The sequence below is a fragment of the Mytilus edulis genome, chromosome 1 (assembly GCF_963676685.1).
Source record: "Mytilus edulis chromosome 1, xbMytEdul2.2, whole genome shotgun sequence".
NCBI classification, from domain to species: Eukaryota; Metazoa; Mollusca; class Bivalvia; order Mytilida; family Mytilidae; genus Mytilus; species Mytilus edulis.
Window position 1 is genome coordinate 80,548,068 of NC_092344.1, and position 26,492 is coordinate 80,574,559.

At 32.1% G+C, this 26,492-nt stretch overlaps 1 protein-coding gene across 1 annotated transcript; it reads right to left on the reverse strand.

Moving 5' to 3' along the window:
* Positions 1-1,892: 1,892 nt before the first annotated feature.
* Positions 1,893-24,998, reverse strand: LOC139485574 (putative ferric-chelate reductase 1). The gene is made up of 15 exons (XM_071270202.1): positions 24,902-24,998; positions 21,911-22,041; positions 21,276-21,373; positions 19,338-19,464; positions 17,332-17,529; positions 15,983-16,078; positions 15,595-15,766; positions 10,630-10,743; positions 9,680-9,795; positions 8,754-8,840; positions 7,318-7,398; positions 6,739-6,838; positions 5,895-6,044; positions 5,588-5,688; positions 1,893-2,182 (listed from the first exon to the last, which is right to left on the reverse strand). Exons 1-15 carry the CDS (start codon positions 24,996-24,998, stop codon positions 2,090-2,092), a joined length of 1,761 nt encoding a protein of 586 aa, XP_071126303.1. The 3' UTR covers positions 1,893-2,089.
* Between the last annotated feature and the right edge of the window lie 1,494 nt (positions 24,999-26,492).

Here is a 26,492-nt window from a genome sequence, read left to right on the forward strand (position 1 = left end):
AGACCACTTAACGAAGTTTGATTTTTGTTTATTCACATTTACTGTTCTAAAATTGTGGTACTTGATGGTTGTATTCTTTTTAAATAATTTTGTGCCTTCTAGTTGATAAATGGAGATCCCCTTTCTGAAAAGGATTTATATTTTAATAGAATATTTTGGACCTCTGAATACAATCATGTCATATGAATTAAAGTGTTGAAATGAATACTGCTAAGTAACTGTGTACAAATGAACTTGTTTTGAAAGAATGGAACTTTAACATTACTATAACATTCAAATTATCGTTATACCATACACAGACGCTGTATCGGTAAAACTGAATGTGTCTAATCGAATAGTTATCATCAAAGGTACCAGGATTATAGAACTGATCAGCATATATGGAAAGATTTACCAACATAATTTGATTCGATCATTAACATTTAGTCTCTGTGTTATCATTTGAGAGGAGTTCTCTATGTGTGCGTAAGAAACTTTGACATATATGATATCAGTCGGTAGCGCATTTCGTCATGCTTACACTTCCTCAAGAAACTTTAACGGTTACAAAGATGGCGATTTTGGTGCAGTCGATGGAAATATATCCAATTGCATCGTAAGCTGCAGCACAGCTATATCTCAAAGCAGTAGCTGATGGGAAACAAAATCGTCAACTAAAGAAGAACATTACCATTTAACTAAATTAGATTATATTACTGTAAATTCTAATAATAGTTCTACTAGAGGGCGGAACATATCAAAGACACTTTCAAAACTCCAAAGTCGAGATAAACTGACAAACCACTTCAACTTTATTTCAGGGTTTTAATTTTTCTATTTGAGCGTTACTGATGAGTCTTTTGTTAAAAAACGTGCGTCTGGCATACACAACTTTCATAAAGTATGTATGATGAGTTTAAGGACAAGGCTTTTTGCAAAAAAAATCAAAAGACGACAAAAACAAAACAATTTGACAACTTTTATACAAAAAAGAGATTTAGTTAACTAAAAAATCCAGATTTAGCCAACCCTTTTCTTCGGAAAATGCTTTTACCGAGTCAGGAATATGACAGTTGATTAACATTCGTTCCGTGATTATTGTATGATTTATATAGTAATGAGTTTGATTTTGTCAGGTTTAATGTAATTTCGAATAGACTGAAAAAATATTACAGTCTTTCCATATAATTTAAATCTAAATTCCATTTTAAGCCGGAATAAATCACGAGAAATCGTTCATGACGTCACGGTCACATGCAAAAATTATGTCTATGAGCTTAAAGACAAAACACTGTCAGGCAATCAGAAGACGAGTTACATCTAAAATTAAATTAAAACGTGTTAAAGTGTTCTTTTGTATGTCTTTTTGAATGATTAAACTAGATATTAAGTCCATTTTTGATGTGACTCAGTACTTATACACCTTGTCAGTGTGAGTTTATGCTATGGTCATTTTTTTTTTATTCTTGTCATTCGTTTTTGCTTATGTGCTTTGTCTATATGACATTTTGTTTTTCTTTTTTGATATTTTTTGTTTACAGTAATAAGGATTACAACACACCGTTGACTGCAGTACCCCTATTGTTGACAGTATTACCTATTATGCTTGTTTTGTTCACTCATTGTTGTCAATATGGAACCTTATGCGACTTTCAATCGGGTTTACCTAGCCAAGGTTTAATTTACCATTTTCTACATCAGAAAATTCTATTCTGTGCTATTTCCGTTGAACTGGATTATTTCAACGAAGATATTTTGAATATATTTTATTGTATTCTCTGATGAAAATGTACTCTTTAAAGATTGTCAAACACAACATACTGCATACTGTTAAAATGTTAAAAAAGGCACATATAAGTAAAACAAGGCCACAGTGGTTTACCAATGTTCAATTCTTGTAATTCATTCAGGAAGAGACACGCAAAGGTAACAAACAACATCGCATGAACTTCAAAAACATCTTGTTGTTTTTTTTCGAAAAGGATATTATTATAGTCATTCATTCGTATACTAAACAACTCGTTGTCATACGATTATATTCTTATTATCAATTGAAAAAAATGAATGTGTATACACATATAATTTCATTGTCCTTCTTTAAATTTGACTATTAATACAAAGACACCAACAGCAGGAGGGCTAAGGTGAACGCCAAAGAACACACTACATGTAAAGCAAGCAGGATTTTTTTCAGCAAGGTAACCTGAAATAAAATTGAACTTAATTTGTTAAAATATCTGTTTCATAAATACTTTTATTTCGATATTACCAATACTTCTATTAATTCAACAGAAACTAGAGGCTCTCAAGAGCCTGTGTCGATAACCTTGGTCTATGTGCATATTAAACAATGGACACAGATAAATTCATGACATAATTGTGTTTTGGTGATGGTGATGTGTTTGTAGATCTTATTTTACTGAACATTCTTGTTGCTACAATTATCTCTATCTATAATGAACTTGGCCCAGTAATTACAGTGGAAAATATTTTCTAAAAATTTACAAAAAATTATGAAAAATTATAAAAATTAACTATAAAGGGCAATAACTCCTTAAGGGGTCAATTGACTATATTGGTCATGCAAACTTATTTGTAGATCTTATTTTGCTGAACGTTATTGCTGTTTACAGTTTATCGCTATCTATAATAATATTCAAGATAATAACAAAAAACGGCAAAATTTCGAACAACATGTCTGATCCATGTGAAAATATCAGGGCAGATAGATCTTTACCTGATAAACAATTGAACCCTGTCAGTTTCTCTCTAAATGCTTCGGTTTTTTAGTTGTAAGCCAAAAACTGCATTTTACCCCTATGTTCTATTTTTAGCCGTGGCAGCCATTTTGGTTGGATGGCCGGGTCACTGGACACATTTTTTAAACTAGATACCCTAAAAATGATTGTGGCCAAGTTTGACTTAATTTTGCCAAGTAGTTTCAGAGGAGAAGATTTTTGTAAAAGATTACTAAAATTTACGAAAAATGGTTAAAAATTGACTATAAAGGGCAATAACTCCTAAAGGGGTCCACTGACCATTTCGGTCGTGTTGACTTATTTGTAAATCTTACTTTGCTGAACATTATTGCTGTTTACAGTTTATCTCTATCTATAATAATATTCAAGATAATAACAAAAAACATCAAAATTTCCTTAAAATTACCAATTCAGGGGCAGCAACCCAACAACGGGTTATCTGATTCATCTGAAAATTTCAGGGCAGATAGATCTTCACCTGATAAACAATTTAATCCATGTCAGATTAGCTCTTAATGCTTTGGTTTTTGAGTTATAAGCCAAAAACTGCATTTAAGCCCTATGTTCTATTTTTAGCCATGGCGGCCATCTTGGTTGATTGGCAGGGTTACCGGACACATTTTTTAAACTAAATACCCAAGTAGTTTCAGAGGAAAAGATTTTTGTAAAAGATTACTAAGATTTACGAAAAAATGATTAAATTGACTATAAAGGGCAATAACTCCTAAAGGGGTCAACTGACCATTTCGGTCGTGTAGACTTATTTGTAGATTTTACTTTGCTGAACATTATTGCTGTTTACAGTTTATCTCTATCTATAATAATATTCAAGATAATAATCAAAATTTCCTTAAAATTACAAATTCAGGGGCAGCAACCCAAAACGGGTTGTCGGATTCATCTGAAAATTTCAGGGCAGATAGATCTTGACCTGATAAACAATTTTAACCCATGTCAGATTTGCCCTTAATGCTTTGGTTTTTGAGTTATAAGCCAAAAACTGCATTTTACCCCTATGTTCTATTTTTAGCCATGGCGGCCATCTTGGTTGGTTTGCCGGGTCACACCACACATTTTTGTCGAGCCTTCGACTTTAGTCGAAAAAGCGAGACTAAGCGATCCTACATTCCGTCGTCGTCGGCGTCGGCGGCGGCGTCAACAAATATTCACTCTGTGGTTAAAGTTTTTGAAATTTTAATAACTTTCTTAAACTATACTGGATTTCTACCAAACTTTGACAGAAGCTTGTTTATGATCATAAGATAGTATCCAGAAGTAAATTTTGTAAAAATAAAATTCCATTTTTTCCGTATTTTACTATAAATGGACTTAGTTTTTTCTGCGGGGAAACAAAACATTCACTCTGTGGTTAAAGTTTTTAGAATTTTAATAACTTTCTCAAACTATCCTGGGTTTGTACCAAACTTGGACAGAAGCTTGTTTATGATCATAAGATAATATCCAGAAGTAAATTTTGTAAAAATAAAATTCCATTTTTTCCGTATTTTACTTATAAATGGACTTAGTTTTTTCTGCGGGGAAACATTACATTCACTCTGTGGTTAAAGTTTTTAGAATTTTAATAACTTTCTTTAACTATCCTGGGTTTGTACCAAACTTGGACAGAAGCTTGTTTATGATCATAAGATAGTATCCAGAAGAAAATTTTGTAAAAATAAAATTCAATTTTTTCCGTATTTTACTTATAAATGGACTTAGTTTTTTCTGCAGGGAACCATTACATTCACTCTGTGGTTAAAGTTTTTAAAATTTAAATAACTTTCTTAAACTATCCTGGGTTTGTACCAAACTTGGAAATAACCTTATTTATGATCATAAGATTGTATCCAGAAGTAAAGTTTGTAAAAAGATTACTCTGTTTTTTTCTGTAATTTACTTTCAAATGGACTTAGATTTTCTTACAATCATAAAATAGTAACAAGAGGAATATTTTTATTGATTTTTTTCCTCATTGTTGTTGAGCCTGTGATTTACAGCAAAAATAGGCGAGACACTGGGTTCCGCGGAACCCTTACAAATTTTTTAAACTAGATACCCTAATGATGATTGTGGCCAAGTTTGGTTTAATTTGGCCCAGTAGTTTCAGAGGAGAAGATTTTTGTAAAAGTTAACGACGGACGACGACGACGACGGACGACGGACGCCAAGTGATGGGAAAAGCTCAATTGGCCCCGAAGGGCCAATTGAGCTAAAAAAGGACACTAACAAAAGTGTATGCTTCTTTCGGAGGCAGATTGTGAGCTTAAATGAACGGTGACCCCATATTTTTATTTTATATTTTTATTAGGTATAAGATAAAGTTTAATCATAGAAAAAAATAGCAAAATCCTATATTAGAAAAAAAAGTTGATTTAGACCGGCGAGCCTCCTTAAAGAATAACCGTTTCACAGATGATATCGGATATATTCCTTACGTCGTAACCACAATCCTCTTCCTTTTTCGTAAATGTGACCTCGGATTTGTAATGACATAAGCAACACGACGGGTGGCACACGTGGAGCAGGACCTGCTTACTCTTCCGGACTCAAGTTTGTGGTTGGGTTCGTGTTGCTCAGTCTTCATTTTTCTATGTTGTGTCATGTGTACTTAAATTTGTCTGTTTGTCTTTTTCATTTTTAGCCATGGCGTTGTCAGTTTATTTTCGATCTATATGAGTTTGACTGTCCCTTGGTATTTTTCGGCCGTTTTTTTAGCCATTCAAGTTTATAAAACATATTCAACTTTTTTTTAAATTTGAAGTATGATATGACTTAAAGCGATATGTATGTCTTCTATCTATTTAATTTTAATTATCACGTTGATTTTCTTCGTGTTTTTTAATGATTACCTTGTTAGTACTCCTGTCTTTATCATCCAACTTTGGTAGAGATACATTATATGAACTCCGTTGAGAACCACCCAGTGTCATTTCAACTTTCATGTCTGCAGCTGCAAACATCTAGTTCTTTAATTATATTGGCATTTTAAGTATTCCTACGATGTTAATTTCTTTTCTTGACAAATTAAGCATGAAATATTTAAACTAAAGCATCAAAGATGATAATATAGTTAGCAAAATTCCATCATCGACTATTTACTTTTTTACAATCAGATAAAATTCTTAATTTATCTATATGAAGACTGAATAGCTATACCTTTAATCATTTGACTGTTAAATAATTTGTCCACGATTTTGTGAGTAATCTCCATAATGACATAGTAGATAACAAATCCAATAACAACCCATACTGTATACTTTGGTGCTGTTGACTTCTGTAATTCTACTCCAAAGATTATTGTTATAACTGTAAATTTAAATTGTAATTGAATAAAAATAACTTTCATCTTTTAAATACCTAACAAATATAACCGCATACATAAATAAACACGATGTCTTTAAGTTTAGAACTTGTATATTTTACAATTTATTATATATTTATGTATTTCTCTGTCCCGATTGTGGTCTTGCGTTTATTTGAACTGAACTGTATTGTATTCTTGTCACTTAGTGTTGTCATTTTAGCGATATTTTGAACATTGTCATATAAGCGAGAAATTTGGATAGCCATAAAACCAGGTTCAACCGTCGATGTTTTCTTAAAACGTTTTATACCAAGTGAGGAATATGACAGTTGTTATCAAATAGTTGGTTTTCAAGTATGTTGGAATTTGTTTTTGTTGCAGTTCAATGAGGTTCTGTTGTTTTCTCTTATTGTTGATGCGTTCCCTCGTTTTTTCACCCTATCGATTTTTTGACAATTGAAATTTTTTATACTATCGCTGCCTTTATTTTTGTATATTAGCACATGTTATAATCTTTGTTAATGCAAATTAAAAAAAAAATTGGAGGTTTTTGGTGTTTTCATTTTAGAAGATGGGTGTTTACAGATAGTGGAATGTGGTATTGACCATTGGTCATTCTAGATGATATTTGTATTTACTCACATATCCTTATTTTCACCTGATTTTAAAATGAATAACGTAAAACGAACAACTTACTGGCTAGAATCTGGGCAACCATGCCAACTCCCCAGTGAGCCCAGTTGAATATTGGGCGTTTTTTATCTGTTGGGCCAGGACGAAACAATGACATAATTGGCTGCAAAAATAGAAAATATGAGTTTATCATTATTAAAAGCACCCCATAATTTCAAAATGGTTTCAATTAAAACAAAATTAGATGTTTGATGATTAGTGTATACTTATTAACAAGTGCTTAATAGTTACAGAACATAATATAAGAAGCACATGTGACGATGTTATTAACAGAAGAAAAAGATAACATGTGATAATCTTAGCATACGACCACTAAAAGAATATAATTAAATCTATAAACCACCGACTGACTGGATTTTAAATTATTCGACCGAATCATTCCCCTCCAGTGAACATACACACATACAAACGGTCACAAATATGTCTTTTGAATATTTCCTCGATTTCAAATTCTTTGTATGGTTCTAAAAAAAAAAACAATTAAAGCTTTGTACTACAAATGTACTGCTAAAACTTAAGACAAATGCTTGTATTTAAAAATTAATTAAACATTTTTGGCAAAAAACTATTCATAGTACCTACATTCAAAATGCACAATATGGTAACTATAATTCCTAAAACTGGATGTGCAGGAAGATATTCTTTTCCTGGTCTTGCATACACCTGAAAAATCAAACTATATTACGCAATCTTTATGACTTGCTGTTTTGCAGACGTGCAGAGACCTATAAATTATCAATACATCACACGTTTAAACTTTGTTTTCGTCACCTAAGAACGTGTTAACTTAGATCACTCTACTTCAGTTATCATCTTTCTTGTACGCTCAAAGTTTCACAATTATATTGGGCAATTTAAATTAAGCTAGAAAGGTCTGCATCTTCGATGTTCCCTATCAGACAATACGAATTTGTTACAATTTGGGAGCAATGCAAAATATGGGTATGTCTGAATGGTTCCACATATTTGGGTATTTAGGCAATCGTTGACAGCAAATGTTTGGAAATGCCGTTCCTTATGAAGGTATGCCATAAAAGGCGCAAAATAAAGGCAACACAGTAGTTATACCGCTGTTCGAAAGTCAGAAATCTACTAGTTTTCATGCGGTTATGCTACAGGACAGGTAAAATCTTCATGGAAAGATTGTCTACTAGCAGAGATTTCGGTCCGGTGGCGATAAATAAAGGCAACAGTAGTTATACCGCTGTTCGAAAGTCATTAAACTACTAGTTTTCATGCTGTTAAGACTGGTAGAATTCTCGGGAACCTCGCAAGCCAGGGTCGATTGTGCTAGAGATTTATAACCACTAAAGGTCGTTAAAAAATCCAAATAAGTAAGTTATGAAGGTAAATTTAGAAAAACCCTTCGGATGAACGTACTAACACATTCATAAAGTGTTATTTTTATTTAAAGATCTAACCCAAAACTCAACCATTTGACATTGTTTGCAGCAGAAAATGGTGGAAATAATCTGATATAATTTAGTGCATGTATTTTGTCTAAATTAATGAGAAACCATTTAAATTATCTTAACAAACTGGAGCAAGACATCAATTAATAAAGTTCATATTGTATTGATTTTTTATATCTTAGTGTAACCTATACTGCAATGAAACAATATGAAAAGCGTGATTGAAATAACTGTATTAAATTGTATTTGATTTTATCGTAACGCTGTTATGGAAATCAGCATAAAGTCATAGTTTGAAATAGATATATATGCAACTCTGTAAAAAAAATGGCATTGGCATAAAGTTGACACTGATGACATTACTTTTCGTTAAAATGGGTTACACTTCAGCGCTAAAAGATCTAATTCTTTTCGGTAAAATGTCTGATAATTCTGCGCTTTAAAAAGGTTCTCCTACTCTCGAAACTATACTTTGACAAAAAATTATGATTGTTTACTTTTACTAATTGTGATTTGGATGGAAATTTGTCTCATTGACACTCATACCACATTAAAATGAATATTGATTAAAACTAATCATTAGTGTATTGATGCTTGAATTGATACCTCACTGTAACCTCCAACTTCAACAAAAATAGTTATAAAGGCTATAACCGTCAGTATCATTGCTGTAACCATCAATGTCCTATGAATCTACAATAGAACGACAAAATATGGGAATTAGAATATATTGTCCTGCTGAAAACATTTCGAAATCTCACACGGCATTTAAGGTAATAACATCTTTGTTGTTATGTCCAATTCTTGTATTCCTTTTTTATCTAATTTGGAAGATGTTCCGTTGAGAAATTTTTCGTTAAAATATTTGAAAGACCATTATTTTATAGATTCTAGAATATAGATTAAGAATTAAAAAAATAACCTTTTAAAATATATAAATTATGTCAGGTATTTGGGTCTTTTATCTGAGTGATATATAACAGTATAAACATTCATTGCACTTTATTTTATACGGATATTTTTATAAAAGTATTTCAATCATTTCTGTACTCGAGTTATATGTGTGATAGGGATGCGTCACTTTATTCGGTTGTCTGTTGTTTCAACGAGATTAAACGATTTGTTGGAAATGAACCATACACATTATTGTTGGTTCATTTACTTCAGTGGTTACCAATTTTCGTGGCAAAGGGCTAAATTCATCAAATACATACAAAGCACAAAATACTTAAGTCAAAAAGTACAGATCTGAGAATGTTCGCAGCGACTGAAAGCTAGCTATAGCTCAAAGCAAATAGCAACCATTCAAACATCATGTATATAAGATTAAAATATCAATCAGTATACATCCATCTTTCAATGAGTTTAGTGTAAAGATCCATTACTAACCAGAAAAATAAACACGATTTTGTTCAAAAGTCCACTGTACACGATACAAAGCAATTAAGATTTATGATATGTTCATATATATATTATAATAATTGATTTTGTTTTTGAAAGGATTTATTTGTGGAAATATATACTGTACGAACCTGAAACCATATTTTCTGATTAAACCATGACGATTTAGACCATACGGGTTTGTAATGCCTCGCAGCTATTATAGCTATTCCAGTACAAAATATCCAAGCAATGATCATCAGACATGCTAGAAAAACAGTAATGTATGTTATATAACAATTAAAAACGCCTTTCAAGTCCAAAATATTTTTAATTTATGTTTTTCCGGCATGCTGACACCTTACACTTTGAAATAAAGTTCAATATAAGAGAGAGAACAAAGATTTATAACCAAAATTTAACTTTAAAAACATTAATAAAATCATTAAGCAATCTTCTTTTTTCCATGTGTTGTTTGATCATCACTTTGAAGTGGGATTTATTTTTTCTCACTGCTGATTAATTAAAATCTATCATCAACTTTAAAATATTGTCCTGTGGAAATTGCCCTTTTCTTTTTTTCGCTCTCTTCTGTATTTGCAGATTTTTATGTTTCGGTTGTGAATTCCTGGTGTACTGTCTTAATTTCATCAGAGGTGTCTGTTGTTATTCTGTGGTTTACATGTTGAAATGTATAATATATTATTTATGTATGTATTTCTCTGTCTTGAGTGTTCTTGCGGGTACTTGTACTGTATTCCTGTCAAGTTGTCACATCAGCGGCTAGCCATTAAACCAGGTTCGACCTATCATTTTTCTTAAAATGTCCTTTACCAATTTAGGAATATGGCAGTTGTTTTCAAATATTTCGTTTCTATTGATGTTGACGTTTGCTTTTGTTGCAGTTCAGTGTTTCTGTTGTTCTGTTGTTTTCCTCTGAAAGTTAATTTGTTTCCCTCAGTTTTAGTTTCTAAACCGAAATTGTTTTTTTGGCTAATTGAACATCGGTATACTGTTGCTTATATTTATCAAATCATACTATAGCTATAAATTATATGCACATAGATATACAGCTACTGTTAGTATATAGTTTTTGCATTACCGTGAACTTTTACTAATGGGTATTTAGCGGTATCTCCTATAACGGTAAACGACTGAAAATCTACTTTCCCTGGAGTAACAACTGGGTTCTCATTATGTATGGATACAAGACTACCTAAAAATAAATCAAACAAAGACCTTGTAGTAAAGTGTTTATGGTAAGGGATATAATTGAAATACTGCCAGGTTTGTGAATTGAATCGTTATAAACTATCTTTCAAATTCCAGCAGTCTGTGCTGAAAACAATTTTTTCCTACACTGGAAAAAAACACTCTGAAGTTTACACATTAGATTTCACCAATGTTTTGCAGATATAGTTTGCATTGTTATTTGAAAGAAATACATGTTTAATATTTGAATTATTCGTAAGAGAAGTAGAATAAGAGAGCAAACTGGAGACTAACGGGTTTCAACATATATAACATTTTACGATGCCCAGGACCAATACCAAATAGTGTTTGTATTTTAAGAAACAATACAGGGGTGACAATCATTAAGAAACACGAGTATTCGTATGATCATTGAATCCTATACTTGAAAAGTAAAATTTTATAGAATTAGGAAAATTTGAAGAGGTCGATTTCGAAATATTCTGTCCTACCATGAATCATCGCTCATACAAATATGTTATTAGTTATTGACCAAGTAAGTCGGTATATTGGATTTAATCTGCACAGCTTGGGTGACCTGATTAACCCGAACGACGTAGGAGTTCAGGTTAAAGGGTCACACGAGCGTGCAGATTAAATCTAATATACCGATTTGATTGGTCAATAACTATTTTAACACATGACGCCATCAATTTACGTGAACGTTTTAGCAATATGCAAGCGATGTTCCGCAATCCACGGCTCCTGAATTAAGTTTCTTGTAGAGTAAAGAAAGGAGCCTTTATGTAGTGAGAGGTTGGTTAGTTTAAATTATTATTTTTTTATATTTAGGCTCCTTCCTCAATTTTTACATTATTTGCGATTTAATTGTAATTTTTTTCTATCGTTTCTGTTAAATTAATTCGGTTTTTTTTTCTTGCAATAAATGACGATTAATACTTTGACATATTGTACTTTTAAATCGGTGTTATTGAGTAAAGATTAATTGCTTTTCTTTCCTTATGCTTGGAGAAAGATGAAACGAGGAAGATTTTAGTACATAAATTTAAAATGTTAAATAAACAGAAACAACGATTCGCTATCCAATCTTTAACCCCTCCCCCTCCCTGACCTCAAATTTAAATTCGATACCCAAATAATCCCTTTATAGGAATATAAATAAATTTGGTGTATTTACTGTCTTCTGATTGGTTAAAAGTATTAGTTTTATTTTCAATGTTATCAATTTTTATGGAGACACGCCCAATCTGATGTTGTGTATTCATACGCCAACATGTGTGTATGTTGTTATTGTTTTAATATAAATAGTATTAAAAGTTCTTAGAGCCTATTTTTTTCATAGAAATTTATTTATAATGAATGGCTTTCATTTATTTTGACTTTATTGAACCATAAAACTAATTTTTGACTCTTCACATTTTACATAATCCGCTTCGCGGATTATTCAATGTGAAGAGTCAAAAATTAGTTTTATGGTTCAATAAAGTCAAAATAAATGAAAGCCATTCATAAAAAATATGCCAAAAATCGTAATGCAATTCATTGAGTCTAAAACTTATTCAAACCAGATTTCATTTATTTGAATATTCTTAAGTACATGATTTCTTTTTTGGCATAAACTACAAAAAAATCGTTATTATCTGTTCTGACTTTGAAACACTGATTTGATTTTACTCTGTGTACACAAAATAAAATAAAATATTTCATGTCCCTGTTTAGATAATAAACAAAAATGTGTCCCCAGTACACGAATGCCCCACTCGCACTATCATTTTCTATGTTCAGTGGACCGTGAAATTGGGGTAAACCCTCTAATTTGGCATTAAAATTAGAAAGATCATATCATAGGGAACATGTATACTAAGTTTGAAGTCGATTGGACTTCAACTTCATCAAAAACTACCTTGACCAAAAACTTTAACCTGAAGCGGGACAGACGGACGAACGAACGGTACGACGGACGAACAGACGGACGGACGAACGGACGCACAGACCAGGAAACATAATGCCCCTCTACTATCGTAGGTGGGGCATAAAAAGGAAGGAGAAACCTTTTTTTTCATCAGGGGCCTCGTTTGCCAAGAAGTCTAAGTAGTTCTACAGTAATCAGTAGACAGTCAACACTGATGGTTTGAGGGCAAAGTCCGCCCGTGATGGGGTTTTCGACTCCAATATTAATTGATTAGGACTGTCAGTTTTCCCATCAAATGTGTGTGGTTTTCTCCGGGCACTCCGGCTCCCTCTGCCAATAAAAACTGGGCGCCACGAAATAGCCGAAATGTGGCACTTAAAAGTGACGACTATCAATCCATAATTTTTTTTTCTTATTTTGAAACTACGATGTTTGTACAAAGTGTTTAATTTATCAACTTGTATGAACTTCAAGTCAGATGGCGGATTCGGTTTTTTTTTTTTTTTTTTTTTTTTTTTTTTTTTAGGGGGAAAGGGTCGAATAGGCTGTTAATCCTTGATTTGGAGAACGAAACGTTTTTAGTCTCACTACAATCGTTGATATTTTTTAATTTTATAGAATACTTGTCACACCCATTTCAGAATCCAGAAAATGCTCCTAAAGGTAAGAATAGATTTGAACTGTGCAGTATATCTGAGGTAGTTAGTGATCACCTTAGCTGTGCATTATTCAGATTATAGCACAGTAAGAACAAAGAGAAGAGATTTTACCCATGCCATGTGTTAAGGGGGCTCGCGGGTCTAAATGAATTTTTTTATTTAATATAGGATTTGTCTATATTTTTCTATAAATGAACTTTATCTTATACTTAATAGAAAAATGAAATAAAAAAAATGGGGTCACCGTTCATTTACGCTCACAATCTGCCTTCGAAAGAAGCATACATTTTTGTTCATGTCCTTTTGTTCTGTTGAGCTAATAGGAGAAATAGCGGTAATATCGAAATAAAAAAAGAACTAAATTACAGAAATCGCTAGAATTTTACAATTATTTAGTTTATGTACAGCTTATTCGAAAACAACAATAAAAAATCTAGGTCACCGATGAGTTAAATAAGTTAGTTTAATTTTAATGCCAAAAAATGGCATTTTTGCACCAAAGGGAGATAGTTAGGAGCTTTTTCAATGATATCTACATTTTAAAAGTCCGCTGGGGCCAACACGAATTGATGTTTTGGAATGATTTTTGTACCATATGATAAAGTAACAACTACTTAAGGTAATAAATAAAATTTGTAATGAAAAATTAATGTTTATTTTTTTTCTGAAAATCTTATACCCGCGAGCCTCCTTAAGGTGTTAAGAAGTCTAGTTTGCTTAATACAATTTTAATAACATATTTCATCCTAATTCATACTTGATAAAATTATTGAAAGCTTTCAATACGCATCTTATTTTGGATCCTAAACTGTTGATTGTTTCATAGAATACATTCCATAAAATTGAGAATGGAAAATGGGAATGTGCCAAAGAGACAACAACCCGACTATAGAAAAGACAACAGCAGAAGGTCACCAAAAGGTCTTCAATGCCACAAGAAATTCCCGCACCCGAAGGCGTCCTTCAGCTGGCCCCTATATATAATAAATATATATACTAGTTCAGTGATAATTCAAGTATGTTTGTTGGAGCCTGTTTGAAAGGTCATTTCATCTTAGAGCCAGTGCAATCTCTTCTCTCGACAGTATGCGTCCGAAAATGTTTCCTTTTATCGACAAAACAATTATCTCCCTAGCTGTTTGACACCACCTTAAAATCACACCGAACATATTCATACATATAAAGTAATGGTAAAGAGATATTTCTTTAACAGTTATACTCGGGATAACGCTGTAATCCGAGTAAATTGTTAAACAGCAGATATGTAATAAAAGATATTTACTTGTAAAAAAAAAGAAGAGATATTTCTACTACTGTTTTACGTACGTAATCAAGATTTTATTGACCGTTGCCTGCGTCCATTATGGCTATGGAAATGTTTCACTTGTCATGGTTACATCGTCACATTCAAAGATATATATCACAAGCGTTAGCCTTTCAAAAAGGCTATTCGACTCTTAGCTGATTAAAATGGAAAGTGCTCTCGCTTTGTAGATTAATTCATTTACTAGAATAGCCACGTGCATCAATCAGCAAATTTTACCACACACGTGAGGTCACACGCTATGAATTATTATCGTTTAACGTTGTTGTTTACTCCAGAAGATTCGACTATTTATAGATAAAGGTTATCTGTGTAAAATCTAATTGCTAAAATAGAGAGTCGAGAATAAGACCAGCTACCACTTCCTATATTTCCAATGGATTGTTAGTTCGTTTTTGTCTTAATGAGTTTGAATACTACTATTCCTTTGGTATCTTCCGACTTTCTTTCAACGTAAGACGTGCAACAAGTGAAATAAAGCTAGCGAGAATTGTTTTCTCAATACAGACTAGTCCGAGATTACTCTGACGTCCAACGGCTGTTTTGCCAGACAAAAAAAACAGCCGTTGGACGTCAGAGTAATCTCGGACTAAATACAGACTAGCACTAAGAGTCAGTAAAAGGACTTTCATTTGAATTTATGGACTCCTTTCTATTAAGGATTTATGTGATATTCGTGCAATTTGATGTTATACTAGTATATAAATGTTTTATCCATGTTTTATCCATGTTTTAAAGAAGAGTTGCGGGGATGGCGGGGGACATATTTACAATTATTTTCATGACTTGATAGCGGGTGCAAATTGAATAGGTTATATTATATGTATAGTATAACCATGTAAGGTTTGGGATCTAGAACTCTATTTTTCTCTCAATCTGATGTACTAGGTTAGTCGATGGAACCATTTATTGTCACATTTAGTACAAAAACCTTCAAAATAATTTTAATCATTTATTTACCTGATGAAGCTGGTCCCGTGCCAAACATAACATTAAAGTCGTTGTCTAAATCCACAAACAACGACCTAGAAGTTTGCCTCTTTTGTCTTGTTAATCGTTTGTTCTTTCTAAAACTACATCTGAAAATTCCATCTTGAACTGTAACTATGTAATTCGATAATCCCTCCGCAGGCTACAAAATAATTCATCATAATGAATTTGAGAATATTGATCACATACAAAAGACTTGTACGATCAGATATTTTTCTGAACGAAAATTATTTTAAACAGCATTGAATTTGAAAGTAATACTAAAAGTTTGAAGCAAAATGTGCAATGCAAAAAAATAAATAATGGATACAAATTTTATTTCCTCACTTTAAAAGAATTTTAAATTTAAGATAATTACATTAGCGACTGGAACATTCCTTTTGCCATCGTTAAAGCTCCTCAGGACACTCGTATTATTTCCAAAAAGTATGCAGGAAACGACTTCATCGTCACCCTGTAGAAAGAAGATTGTTATTATATTCTTGCAAGAAAAAATGGTTACACTTTGTTAGTAATTTGATAAGGCTAAACTATTAGTATTTGTTTTACCCTTATCCGTCCTATATTTTCATACCTTCCAGAAGATACAGAGCTGATTATACTCATGCGAATCCTAAGAGTGACTGGTGTACAAAAATAAGTCATGTTGGTCTCCTTCCTTTCGCAAGTAAAACCCTTTCCAAATTTGGGCGTCCGTTTGAATTTGAGGGATGTTGAAATTCGTAACCTTTGTCAACATATATTTTTTCCCTCCTAATATGGATTTTTTTTATAAACTATTCTATAATATTTGTTCCTATTGGACAAATATTCTAAAACCTTTATTCCATAAGGAATAAATACTGTCATAATGTTTTAGTGAAATTAATATTACAAAATATGTTTTCCATATACACTTCGTATGTATTTAAAGGAACTTTTATTTTTGTGACACATATGTGTTCAGAGCGGGGCGTTAAAATCGATGCAGCACCTCTTTGTGGCCTACTGTAAAGCTAAATTGCTAGCCTTATCAAATAGACCCTCACTTTCTAGTGGCATTCCCAATTGTTTTTCGCTCATCATCCCGGTCGACGAAGTTTGGAAATTGAAGTTCTTTTTATTTTTTCACTTTTAATGTGGTTTTGTTTCGACACGCTTGAAAAAAAGTATAGTTTAATGCCAGTACTTAATAGAAGCTTATATATTGAAATAAACTGTTCGGGTAAATACTTCCGTCATGTTTTGGTCTTTGTTAAGAAACAGCGCACCCTGTTGTATTGTGTTTTATCCAAATATTTGTTCAGCACGCTTAGTGTCTTGTTTTAGGTTTTCGTAAAGTTTTGTTTAAAACAAAAACACAACTTTGCATTAACACAAGTTGCTCTCTTTCTGCCGCTTACATTGATAGTCCACTGAAGATAATCTGGAAACTTGAAACAAAACCACGAATAAGGATGACTGATATGCTACTAGCTACATAGTAATGGACGAGAATTATTGATAGCTAATCATATGCATTGTTTATAAATTACTTTCAAGCAAAAGTTGTGCTTACTTTCAAACATAAGTTATACTTACCTTCAAGCAAAAAAGATTCTACTTTTAAGCAAATAAAGAAAAATGAGCAATTGAATTTGTGGAGTTTAATCAAAGTATAAGCTTTATAATCAACTCTACCTAGACTTGTTTTGGCCTAATTCATATCGGTCTAATTGTGTGTCATACCATTTTTAGGTCACTCGAGAAGCCAATGGCAATCCATTTATTGTTTGTGTCTTGTAGTTTTGTTGACAGTTCAAAGTCCACTGCATCACCATTATCTCTCCAGGTTACAATATAGTTACAAGAGGTACCAGTACAATCTATAAAACACCCCTTCGTAGCTCCACACTCAGAATCAGTTGGAAGGGAACCACTTGGTACCTTAAAAATAACCAAATACTTTTGATAAATATCCATTGTTTTTCTCCTTAATCTATTGATGATCGACAAAACACATGCCGCCTTACACGAAAACATTAATCTTACTCGATACGACCAGTCTTTTCTCTTAATCCTTAATACAGGACACAGGTACTTGGTAACAGGACACATTTTCAGCCCTTCCCCTGTTTTCCAAAGCCTATTATTTTTTGTGTATCTAATTGACAGTTACTGTAGATAACAAAACACTTATTGCAGTGTGAAATTTGAATATGTTGATTGATCTTCGCATATAAATCATTCATACTACCAAATTTTTCAGAAAAAAGGCTGTGTCTCAAGTTTGATCGGCGTTTGAAAAGTGAGGTATTATTCTAATTTTTCTCCATTACCCTACGGCCTGTGAAGGAAAGATTATCATTTTATAACACTTGATACCTAGATTTTTGCGTTCTTCTATGCTGTTCAGTTTCCGAATGTGTTATCATAATACAGAGTGTTTAACAAAGTATGATATTGTCCAAGTAAACGTTGATAATGATTGGTATTGTGGCAGAATGGGTCCGAAAATTAGTCTTATAACTTATCTTAAAGCTTTAAATGAAGCAAATTTGTTAAAGATTTAAGGTGGTACCTAACACTATTTCATGAATGTGACCTACCGAATTAGACTATTTACCGGATTTGTAATCATGCTTACCCTTCCGGAGCACCTGAGATCACCCCTAGTTTTTGGTGGGGTTCGTGTTGTTTATTCTTTAGTTTTCTATGTTGTGTCATGTGTACTATTGTTTCTCTGTTTGTCTTTTTCATTTTTAGCCATGGCGTTGTCAGTTTGTTTTAGATTTATGAGTTTGACTGTCCCTTTGGTATCTTTCGTCCCTCTTTTAACACTACAGGGAGATAACTCTGTAAAGTCAGCTAAACGTTTTAATTACGTTGTGTTGTAAAAGGAATATTTAGCTTCTCAATGATCAAAATTGGTGTTTGTCAATTTGCGATATAACCAGTGTAATTTTTCTGGCAAAACGGTTGGTTTCAAAAAATTTTAAATTTTTATATTTTTGTTAAGTAAATACTTAAATTAATTTTAGTGAAAGTGTTGGGTACCACCTTAATATGACTACATTAGAGGCTTTACTTATTTGCACTCTAGCAGAGATATAGATTTTGCATATACGTATGGAACGCCATGACTGTCTTCTTATGTTGATTGTTTTATATGTTTGGTACTTTATGCATTATGTTCAGTAGTATTTATATTATGTTCAGTAGTTTTCATATTATGTTCAGTAGTTTTGACATTATGTTCAGTAGTCTTGACATTATGTTCAGTAGTTTTGACATTATGTTCGGTGATATGATTATTATGTTCAGTAGTTTCATTATTATGTGCAGTAGTATTTAAATTATGTTCGGTAGTTTTGACTTTATGTTCAGTGCATTTTGCATTATGTTCAGTACTTTCGACATTATGTTCAGTAGATTCAATATTATTTGCAGTACATTATGTATTACCTTCAGTGGTCCCGGTTTCTTAATATTCGGTGGATTATTCATTATGTTCAGTAAAAGCATCAGTATTATACTCAGTTCCACCAATGAACTATATGTTCAGTGGTTGCATCAATATGATGATGCAGTAAAAGTCGGGAAATCAATGATGGACTTTGTTGGAAAAAAATGAACGCGGATTTAACCCATTGTACCTTTTGTGGAACATTATTAAGATAGCGATATGGAAGAAAATTATGGTGATGTCCATTTTTGTAGTGTTGCTTTGTTATGATATTATAGTATATAGTTACACTTGTTGTTGTTCCTATTGTAGTTGATACATTTGTTGGTGGCAGAGGTGACACTGGTATTTCAGGAGTAACTACTTCTGTACTAATATCCATCCAGAAGGATATCTCCACTTCTACAACTGTTGCTCTAAAACATTTAACAATACAACCAGTAAGATTCAGTTTTACTTTGAAAGAATGATATGTTGATGTATTCTTATCTTGTAATTACTATAAATTTCAATGCAACTTTCTTTCAGGACAAAATAATTGAAATATCATATTCTTTTAGCGGATAAATCAGATGAAAGTTGATGCAATTATTCGATATTCCATATATAATTTTTCTTGATCTTTTGTCAGAAATAAGGTTACACACAGAGCATGGACTAACGTTTCCAGTATTATATTGTTTTCAATGATAACAAATAGTTTTGGTTCTAAATGTTTTTCAAAATATTAAATCCAATAGATCCACCACTGCTATCCGCCGTTTTCTATCTACCTTCGAAAATATAGTTTAACATGTGACTATCCCTAAACGAATCAAAATCGTAAAATATACGAATTAATAATATATATATATATATATATATATATATATATATATATATATATATATATATATATATATATATATATATATATATATATATATATATATATATATATATATATATAGTATTAACAAGTACGTCTGAGTCAGTGACAACTCTACAACAGATTTATCCATCGGATCACCAGCAATGATGGTGATACATTATGTATAAACAACTCGTCTAAACATCAACCCAACAATGTTAGAACTGTAAATTTGCTTTCGCAAATTTTTTGTTCTTCGCGAAAGCAAATTTACATATCTAACATTGTTGGGTTGATGTTTAGACGAGTTGTATATAGTATTCACTACATACTCGTGGCAAATATAAACAACGCAAACATAATCTTAGTTTGCCGACAGCCCGTCATGCTCGATAGAAAAACACAAAGAACGGGGATCAGGAAAAAAGTAACGTTACAGTCCCAGAAAGTATACCCATTGGTCACTATGTGTCACCCTATTATATATTTATACGACCCGTACCCGTCAATACAATATTTCCCCGCTATACTTAAACGAAACGCGGGAAAACACAATTATACAAATATAGCCTTTGTATGAGGTCGAAACAAGGATATATTGACCTGAAAGAAGTATATTGACGGAGGACGAAGTCAGAGGTCGATATACTTCTTTGGGTCGATATATCCTGTATTGACCTCATACAAAGGCTATATTTGTTATATTATTAATTTCCGACCATATATGTATCAAAATCGTCATTTGATTTTGTAGGAATTTTATATAGATAGATATCATATATTTGTCTCCTTGACAACAACAATTAAAATATTACTTGTTATTTCATCTACTTTTTTTATTTGTTTGACATCTGATGTATTTTTTTCGTCAAATAATCGATCACAGATATCGTTTGTTTCAGAACGTTGAATTAATATCCTGAAATTCATTACATGACGCCACAAAGTGTATCGGTTTTTAGATATTCTAAAAATAACCGTGCAATATGCTTTTTGCTGTGCAATATGCTTTTTGCTCTCCGCCGTTTTCTCTCTACCTTCGAAAATATAGTTTAACATGTGACTATCCCTAAACGAATCAAAATCGTAAAATATACGAATTAATAATATATATATATAATTTGACCTATAATGATGGTTTACTTTTACAAATTGTGACTTTGATGAAGAGTTGTCTGATTGGCACTCGTACCACATCTTTATATATTATAGCTTGCAGACTTGCAGTTCGGTGTAAACCAAGGCTCCGTGTTGAAAATCATACTTTGACCTATTATGGTTTACTTTTACAAATTGTAACTTGGATGGGGAGTTGTCTCGTTGGCACTCATACCACACCTTCTTATATCTATATACTTACGTTTAGCTTTTACTTACATAAAAACAATAGGTTCAATTGTATCAGCTGTCGGTTCCCATTTGAACAGTATAGAGGAATTTAGTTGACCATATTTGTGAGTGACTGCACCTTCACCCTATCAGTAAATATGGATTTATACTGAGAGTTCATAAAAACGTTAAACAACGTATAGTTCCTTTCAATTCTAAACAAATTTATACCAAAAGGATATATATTTATATACTAGTATTGTAAAGTGAAAATTTTAAAACATAAATTAAAGATGTTTAATATTTATGATTTTCATTTGATTCAGTGTGAAAACATAAAATGCAATCAGTGTACATTTTTTATAATAAAACTTAATTAAAAGGCAAACTTCGAAGCTGAAAACTTTAGACTTCAATAACGTGTACATTGGTTGTGTATCCAAATGTTAAAGGAATGCATCATAGAACTTTTGTGCAAATATCTTTTAAAAAGATTTGATGAATTTACAATATAATACGTTGCGTTTGTATTGGCACTCAGTATACATGGCGTATCACTCATAACCATAATTAAATATCATATATATTTACAATCTTGTAGTGTTTTGTATTGATACAAATCAGTTCACTTAGATAAACTACGATATACTCTATCATATAGTGTTAAATTATATGGTATCTACCGAAGTTCCACAATTTAAGGTTTGGCCTGTAGCAGCGTCCGTAAAACGTCCCAGAATTATACTTCTGGTTGCATTGTCCTTAGCTGCTATAATATATCCTTTAAATGTTGTCTCAGATGACTGAAGTGTAACTAGAAGAAGAAAAAGGCAAGTATATTCTGACAAAATGTCAAGATACTCAAGCTGAATTTATTAGTAGATATAAAAAATAAGTGATATGTGTCTAAGTATGTTGAAATAGAATGAATCTACCTGTTGATTGTGTGGTGGTTTTTTTTAAACAGGAAGTATTTATAGAGTTCTGAAACTGTTGACTAAATTTGAAATGGAGGTATCCCGTTTTAATTTTTTGAAAGGCATTCAGATTTATTTAATATAGCCCAGTTTTTACTTGGTATTCAACACTGAGAGAAGAGGGACTTAAATTTACAACTCAATGTTCAAAAAGGTTGAGATGATCATCCAAACACTCACTATTCTTTTAAAGGAGATATCTAAAGCTTCTATTACTTCTGTTTAGTTATAGTCTCAGAAGGGATAACTGATAAACGTTTAATAGAAACTAAAACATCATTTTTACAGAGGTTGTGACAGAAAAAAAACAACAACATGTGAATGTAAAGAATGGATGTTTCTTGCCTCTTCTGCATGTAATCTACATCAGGTTAATGCATTAATGGACCAGAATTTCATAAAATAAACGTGTTGGCCATTACAACAGACCACACAACCAACAGCAAATGACTGCTCCTAGAATAAAGACATACAAAACAAGATAAACAACAATACAGAACACATAACTGTGTACAGTTACCCACGGTGTCCACATTGGCAGAATCGGGTTTTAGATTTTAGTTTTGATCATTTTATGAGGAGTTTAAGATGATCATCCCTACAACTTTTTCTTTGTATAGGGAGTGAGCACTGTCAAGAATATTTACGAAAATGAGAACGGGATCTTCAAAAGACATATATCTTACATTGCCTGCATGTATGAGGGTATGATGATACCATAAATTAGTTTATCATAGATAAATAGATAAATAGATAAATAGTTTTATTAAATATATACAGTAAGTATAGAAAAAATTAACATTTGGACACTGAAATAATTCGTTTATGTAAGATAAAAGTATGAAAAAATGGGAGTTCAGTGCAGCATGCGATACGGATTTTGCCATGTATTGGTCTGTTTATCCTATATTTTAACAAAACCAGATTCATGATATGTAAGGGGAGATTCGTTTGGTACTGGGTACTGAATTTAGTATTAAATATATGATAAAGTAATATCGCAAGAGCATCCAACGACATAAAGCATGAGTTTAAAAATCCATACTGGATTTTTGTGACATTTATTCTGCGAGGTCAAGGTATTTTCAAAATAAAAACATTACTTTTCTTTAATAGATCTTCATTCTTCGAAGGGCAGACAAGGCTTTCAAGAAATGCCAATAAACATATTTTAGAAGTGTTACTAGCAAAATGTAGCGTTATAAACGTATATTAATGTTGCTCGAGTTTAAAACAGAAAGGTACGTTTATGAAGCGAGCTCTAGGTGTCACACCACCAATTACTCCCTCAAATTTAGAACGTATGTGAAAGTAGGCCTACTCGGACAAAAAATAGTGCATTTGATGTCATTGTTTACTTCAACTACCCAACAAATTTGCAGAAATGAAACTTTTGGTGAAAGAGAAATATATTAAGACCATTTTGAGCCCAAATTTACATGTCTATGATTTGACATTAAAAATTGAGGATTACTGCGCTCCATAGTATACTAATTTAAGATTTCAAGAAAACCAGGGGTTATTTTTAGTGGTACATCCATTCGGAAGGTCTCTTCTTTCTTATATGGCATTAAAGGTATGCTGAAAATTTGCATGAAGAAAGGTGATACCTGTACGATTCAGGACATACCTGGTTTGTAAGAGGTTAAACTTAAGACAAAAACTTTAGAAAGCTATGAAAATTGCAAAATTTGGTTGAACAGATAGGGACTTTTAATTGGTGGTCTGACACCTCTATTTTAGTTTGTTTTAAGTTAATACGCTTCGTCCTGTTTACAAAACTTTGAATTTTTCGACAAACTAAGAATTTTCTTATCCCAGGCATAGGTTACCGTAGCCGTATTTGGCACAACTTTTTGGAATTTTGGATCCTCAATGCTCTGCAACTTTGTAATTATTAGGTTTTATAAATATTTTGATATGAGCGTCACTGATGAGTCTTATGTAGACGAAACGCGCGTCTGGCGTACTAAATTATAATCCTGGTACCTTTGATAACTACTTCATACAAATGAATGAAAAGCTCTGTAACAATGGAGTCCTTAATCTATTTGGTTTTACCCGTTTACCAGGAAAGCGCAAACCTAAACAGAAAGCGCGGTCTTTACATTTAGAGCACAAATGGTACCCATATCACCACTTAGTCTAACGTTGATAATAAGTTGACACTCAAAAACCATAATTTTAATTATGCTTATTTCGGAATTTCAAAAATCTTGGGTCAACTTCAGAAAATATAATTTACAAGTTACAGAAAGAAATAAGTTAATTGTAACATGGTACAATTTAAAGACAAATGTTTTGAAATACTAACGTTGAAGAAACGTCAACAGATAGACAGTGCAACCAGCAAATCCGAAAGGTAAAATTATAATATAAAGGACTGCTCTGCTTTAAACTTCTTTTACTAAGAGTGGATTAAAAACCTTCAGCGTCAATGGCAATTAAAGTGTGTGTTAAAAAGTTAAGATGTATATAAAAATAAATTAACTGATATCATTAACCATTAATAAAAGCATAAACTTAAGCCATTAGGTATAAAAAAAAAAAAAAACAATATAAAAAAAAACATAATAGTGAAAATAATACTAAAAAAGACTTAACTTCCTCAGGAAGGCTCAAACCAAAAACGTTTACAAAGAGTTAGACAATACAACTCGGAATCTTCGTCAAGATAATGTAACATAAAACACTTACTAGTGATGACATCTCCTAGTTTGTAGGTGTTGGTACTAACTGTCAGGTTATATGGTGGTAATGTGGCTTTTGGTGGTGCACTATGCGACGGTCGCATATCTCCACAACTCGTAAATGGAGCACCAGATGAATACCCTTCAATCCTTCGGAAAACAAAACATGTGAATATGAAGATAATTAACTGCATAATTTCTTTTTGGGATAACCGTTTAAACATTTTTGAAAACAGTCTTCAAAATCTTTTATTCTCTTAAACTGATTGGAAATATTATGAAGCCTTAGAATAGAGTGACAATGCTGATTATCGTTTGCAAATTAATTATTTACAGCAGGGTCGTATGATTAAATATACTGATCCATAATTTATTATTGTTTGTTTTGTCGATACAGATATAAATCATTCGTAAGTATCTCACCTTCCAAGTCGTTATCAGATGAAAGTTGTGTCTAGCATAATTACTGAGTAAATATGTTTAAGAACCGCTGATATAGATTTAAAAGGAGGAAAAAAAGAGGGGGTCAGATTTAAACAAAAACTCTGTTCAACTCGAAAGTCACATACAAATTTCATTCACATCAACTTTACACGAATCTAAATTCATGTGAATTTCACCTCAAACGAGCTTGTACATTTAAAATTCACGAATATAACATGAATTTATTAACGTGAAATTAACGTGAATTTTTAAAAAAAAACATACAAATTTCATTCACATCAGCTTCACGTGAATCTAAATTCATGTGAATTTCACCTCATGAATTATTTCACGTGAAAATAAAATGAATTTTTTCACATGAAATTAACGTGAATTTTTAAAATAATATAGGTCAAATAACATGTTTATTTTCAAATTTGATTAAAATCATGAAAAGAACATTTTTTTAGTTCACGTGAAATTTATGTGAAAATTTCACGCGAGATTCATGTGAAACTCACATGATAATTTCACGCGAGATTCATGTGAAACTCACATGATAATTTTCACGTGAGTGTTATGTATATGTAACCTCGTTTGAGGTGAATCTCACGTGCAATTTTTCATGTGTATTTCATATGAGATTCATGTGAAATTCATGTGAGCAAATTTTGACGGTGGTATACATGTGCTGTTACAATAGTGGAACCTGTTAAAGATTGTGTATGTCATATCTTTATTTCATTTCATTTTGAATGGAAAATTTGAATAAAAAGACGTTAGGTTTTAATGGTAAATAAAGTCAATACAGATATCAGTATTAAAATTTTGCTCAAAACACTGACCAGTGAAGGTCGAATAAATAAAAGTTAGATTTTTGACTATATATAGAAATAGTTATGACTATAAGACAATATAGACAGGCAACTGAGGAGGAGGAGGAGGAGGATATTTGGTTTTCGTGAACTGTTGTGTATAGTTTGTTCTTGTGTTGTGCCGTTGCAACCTTTGTCCCAGGAGAGTGGAATAGTGATACCTACAATCATGTTTATGAAATGAAATAAAATAAAAGGGAAGTCCCTAGGGGGTCACCCCACCCCCTCTAGTTTGAAAACTTGTAAACTGTCAAGATCCCCACCCCTAAACCATATATATATATTCTTGTATGGAACAAA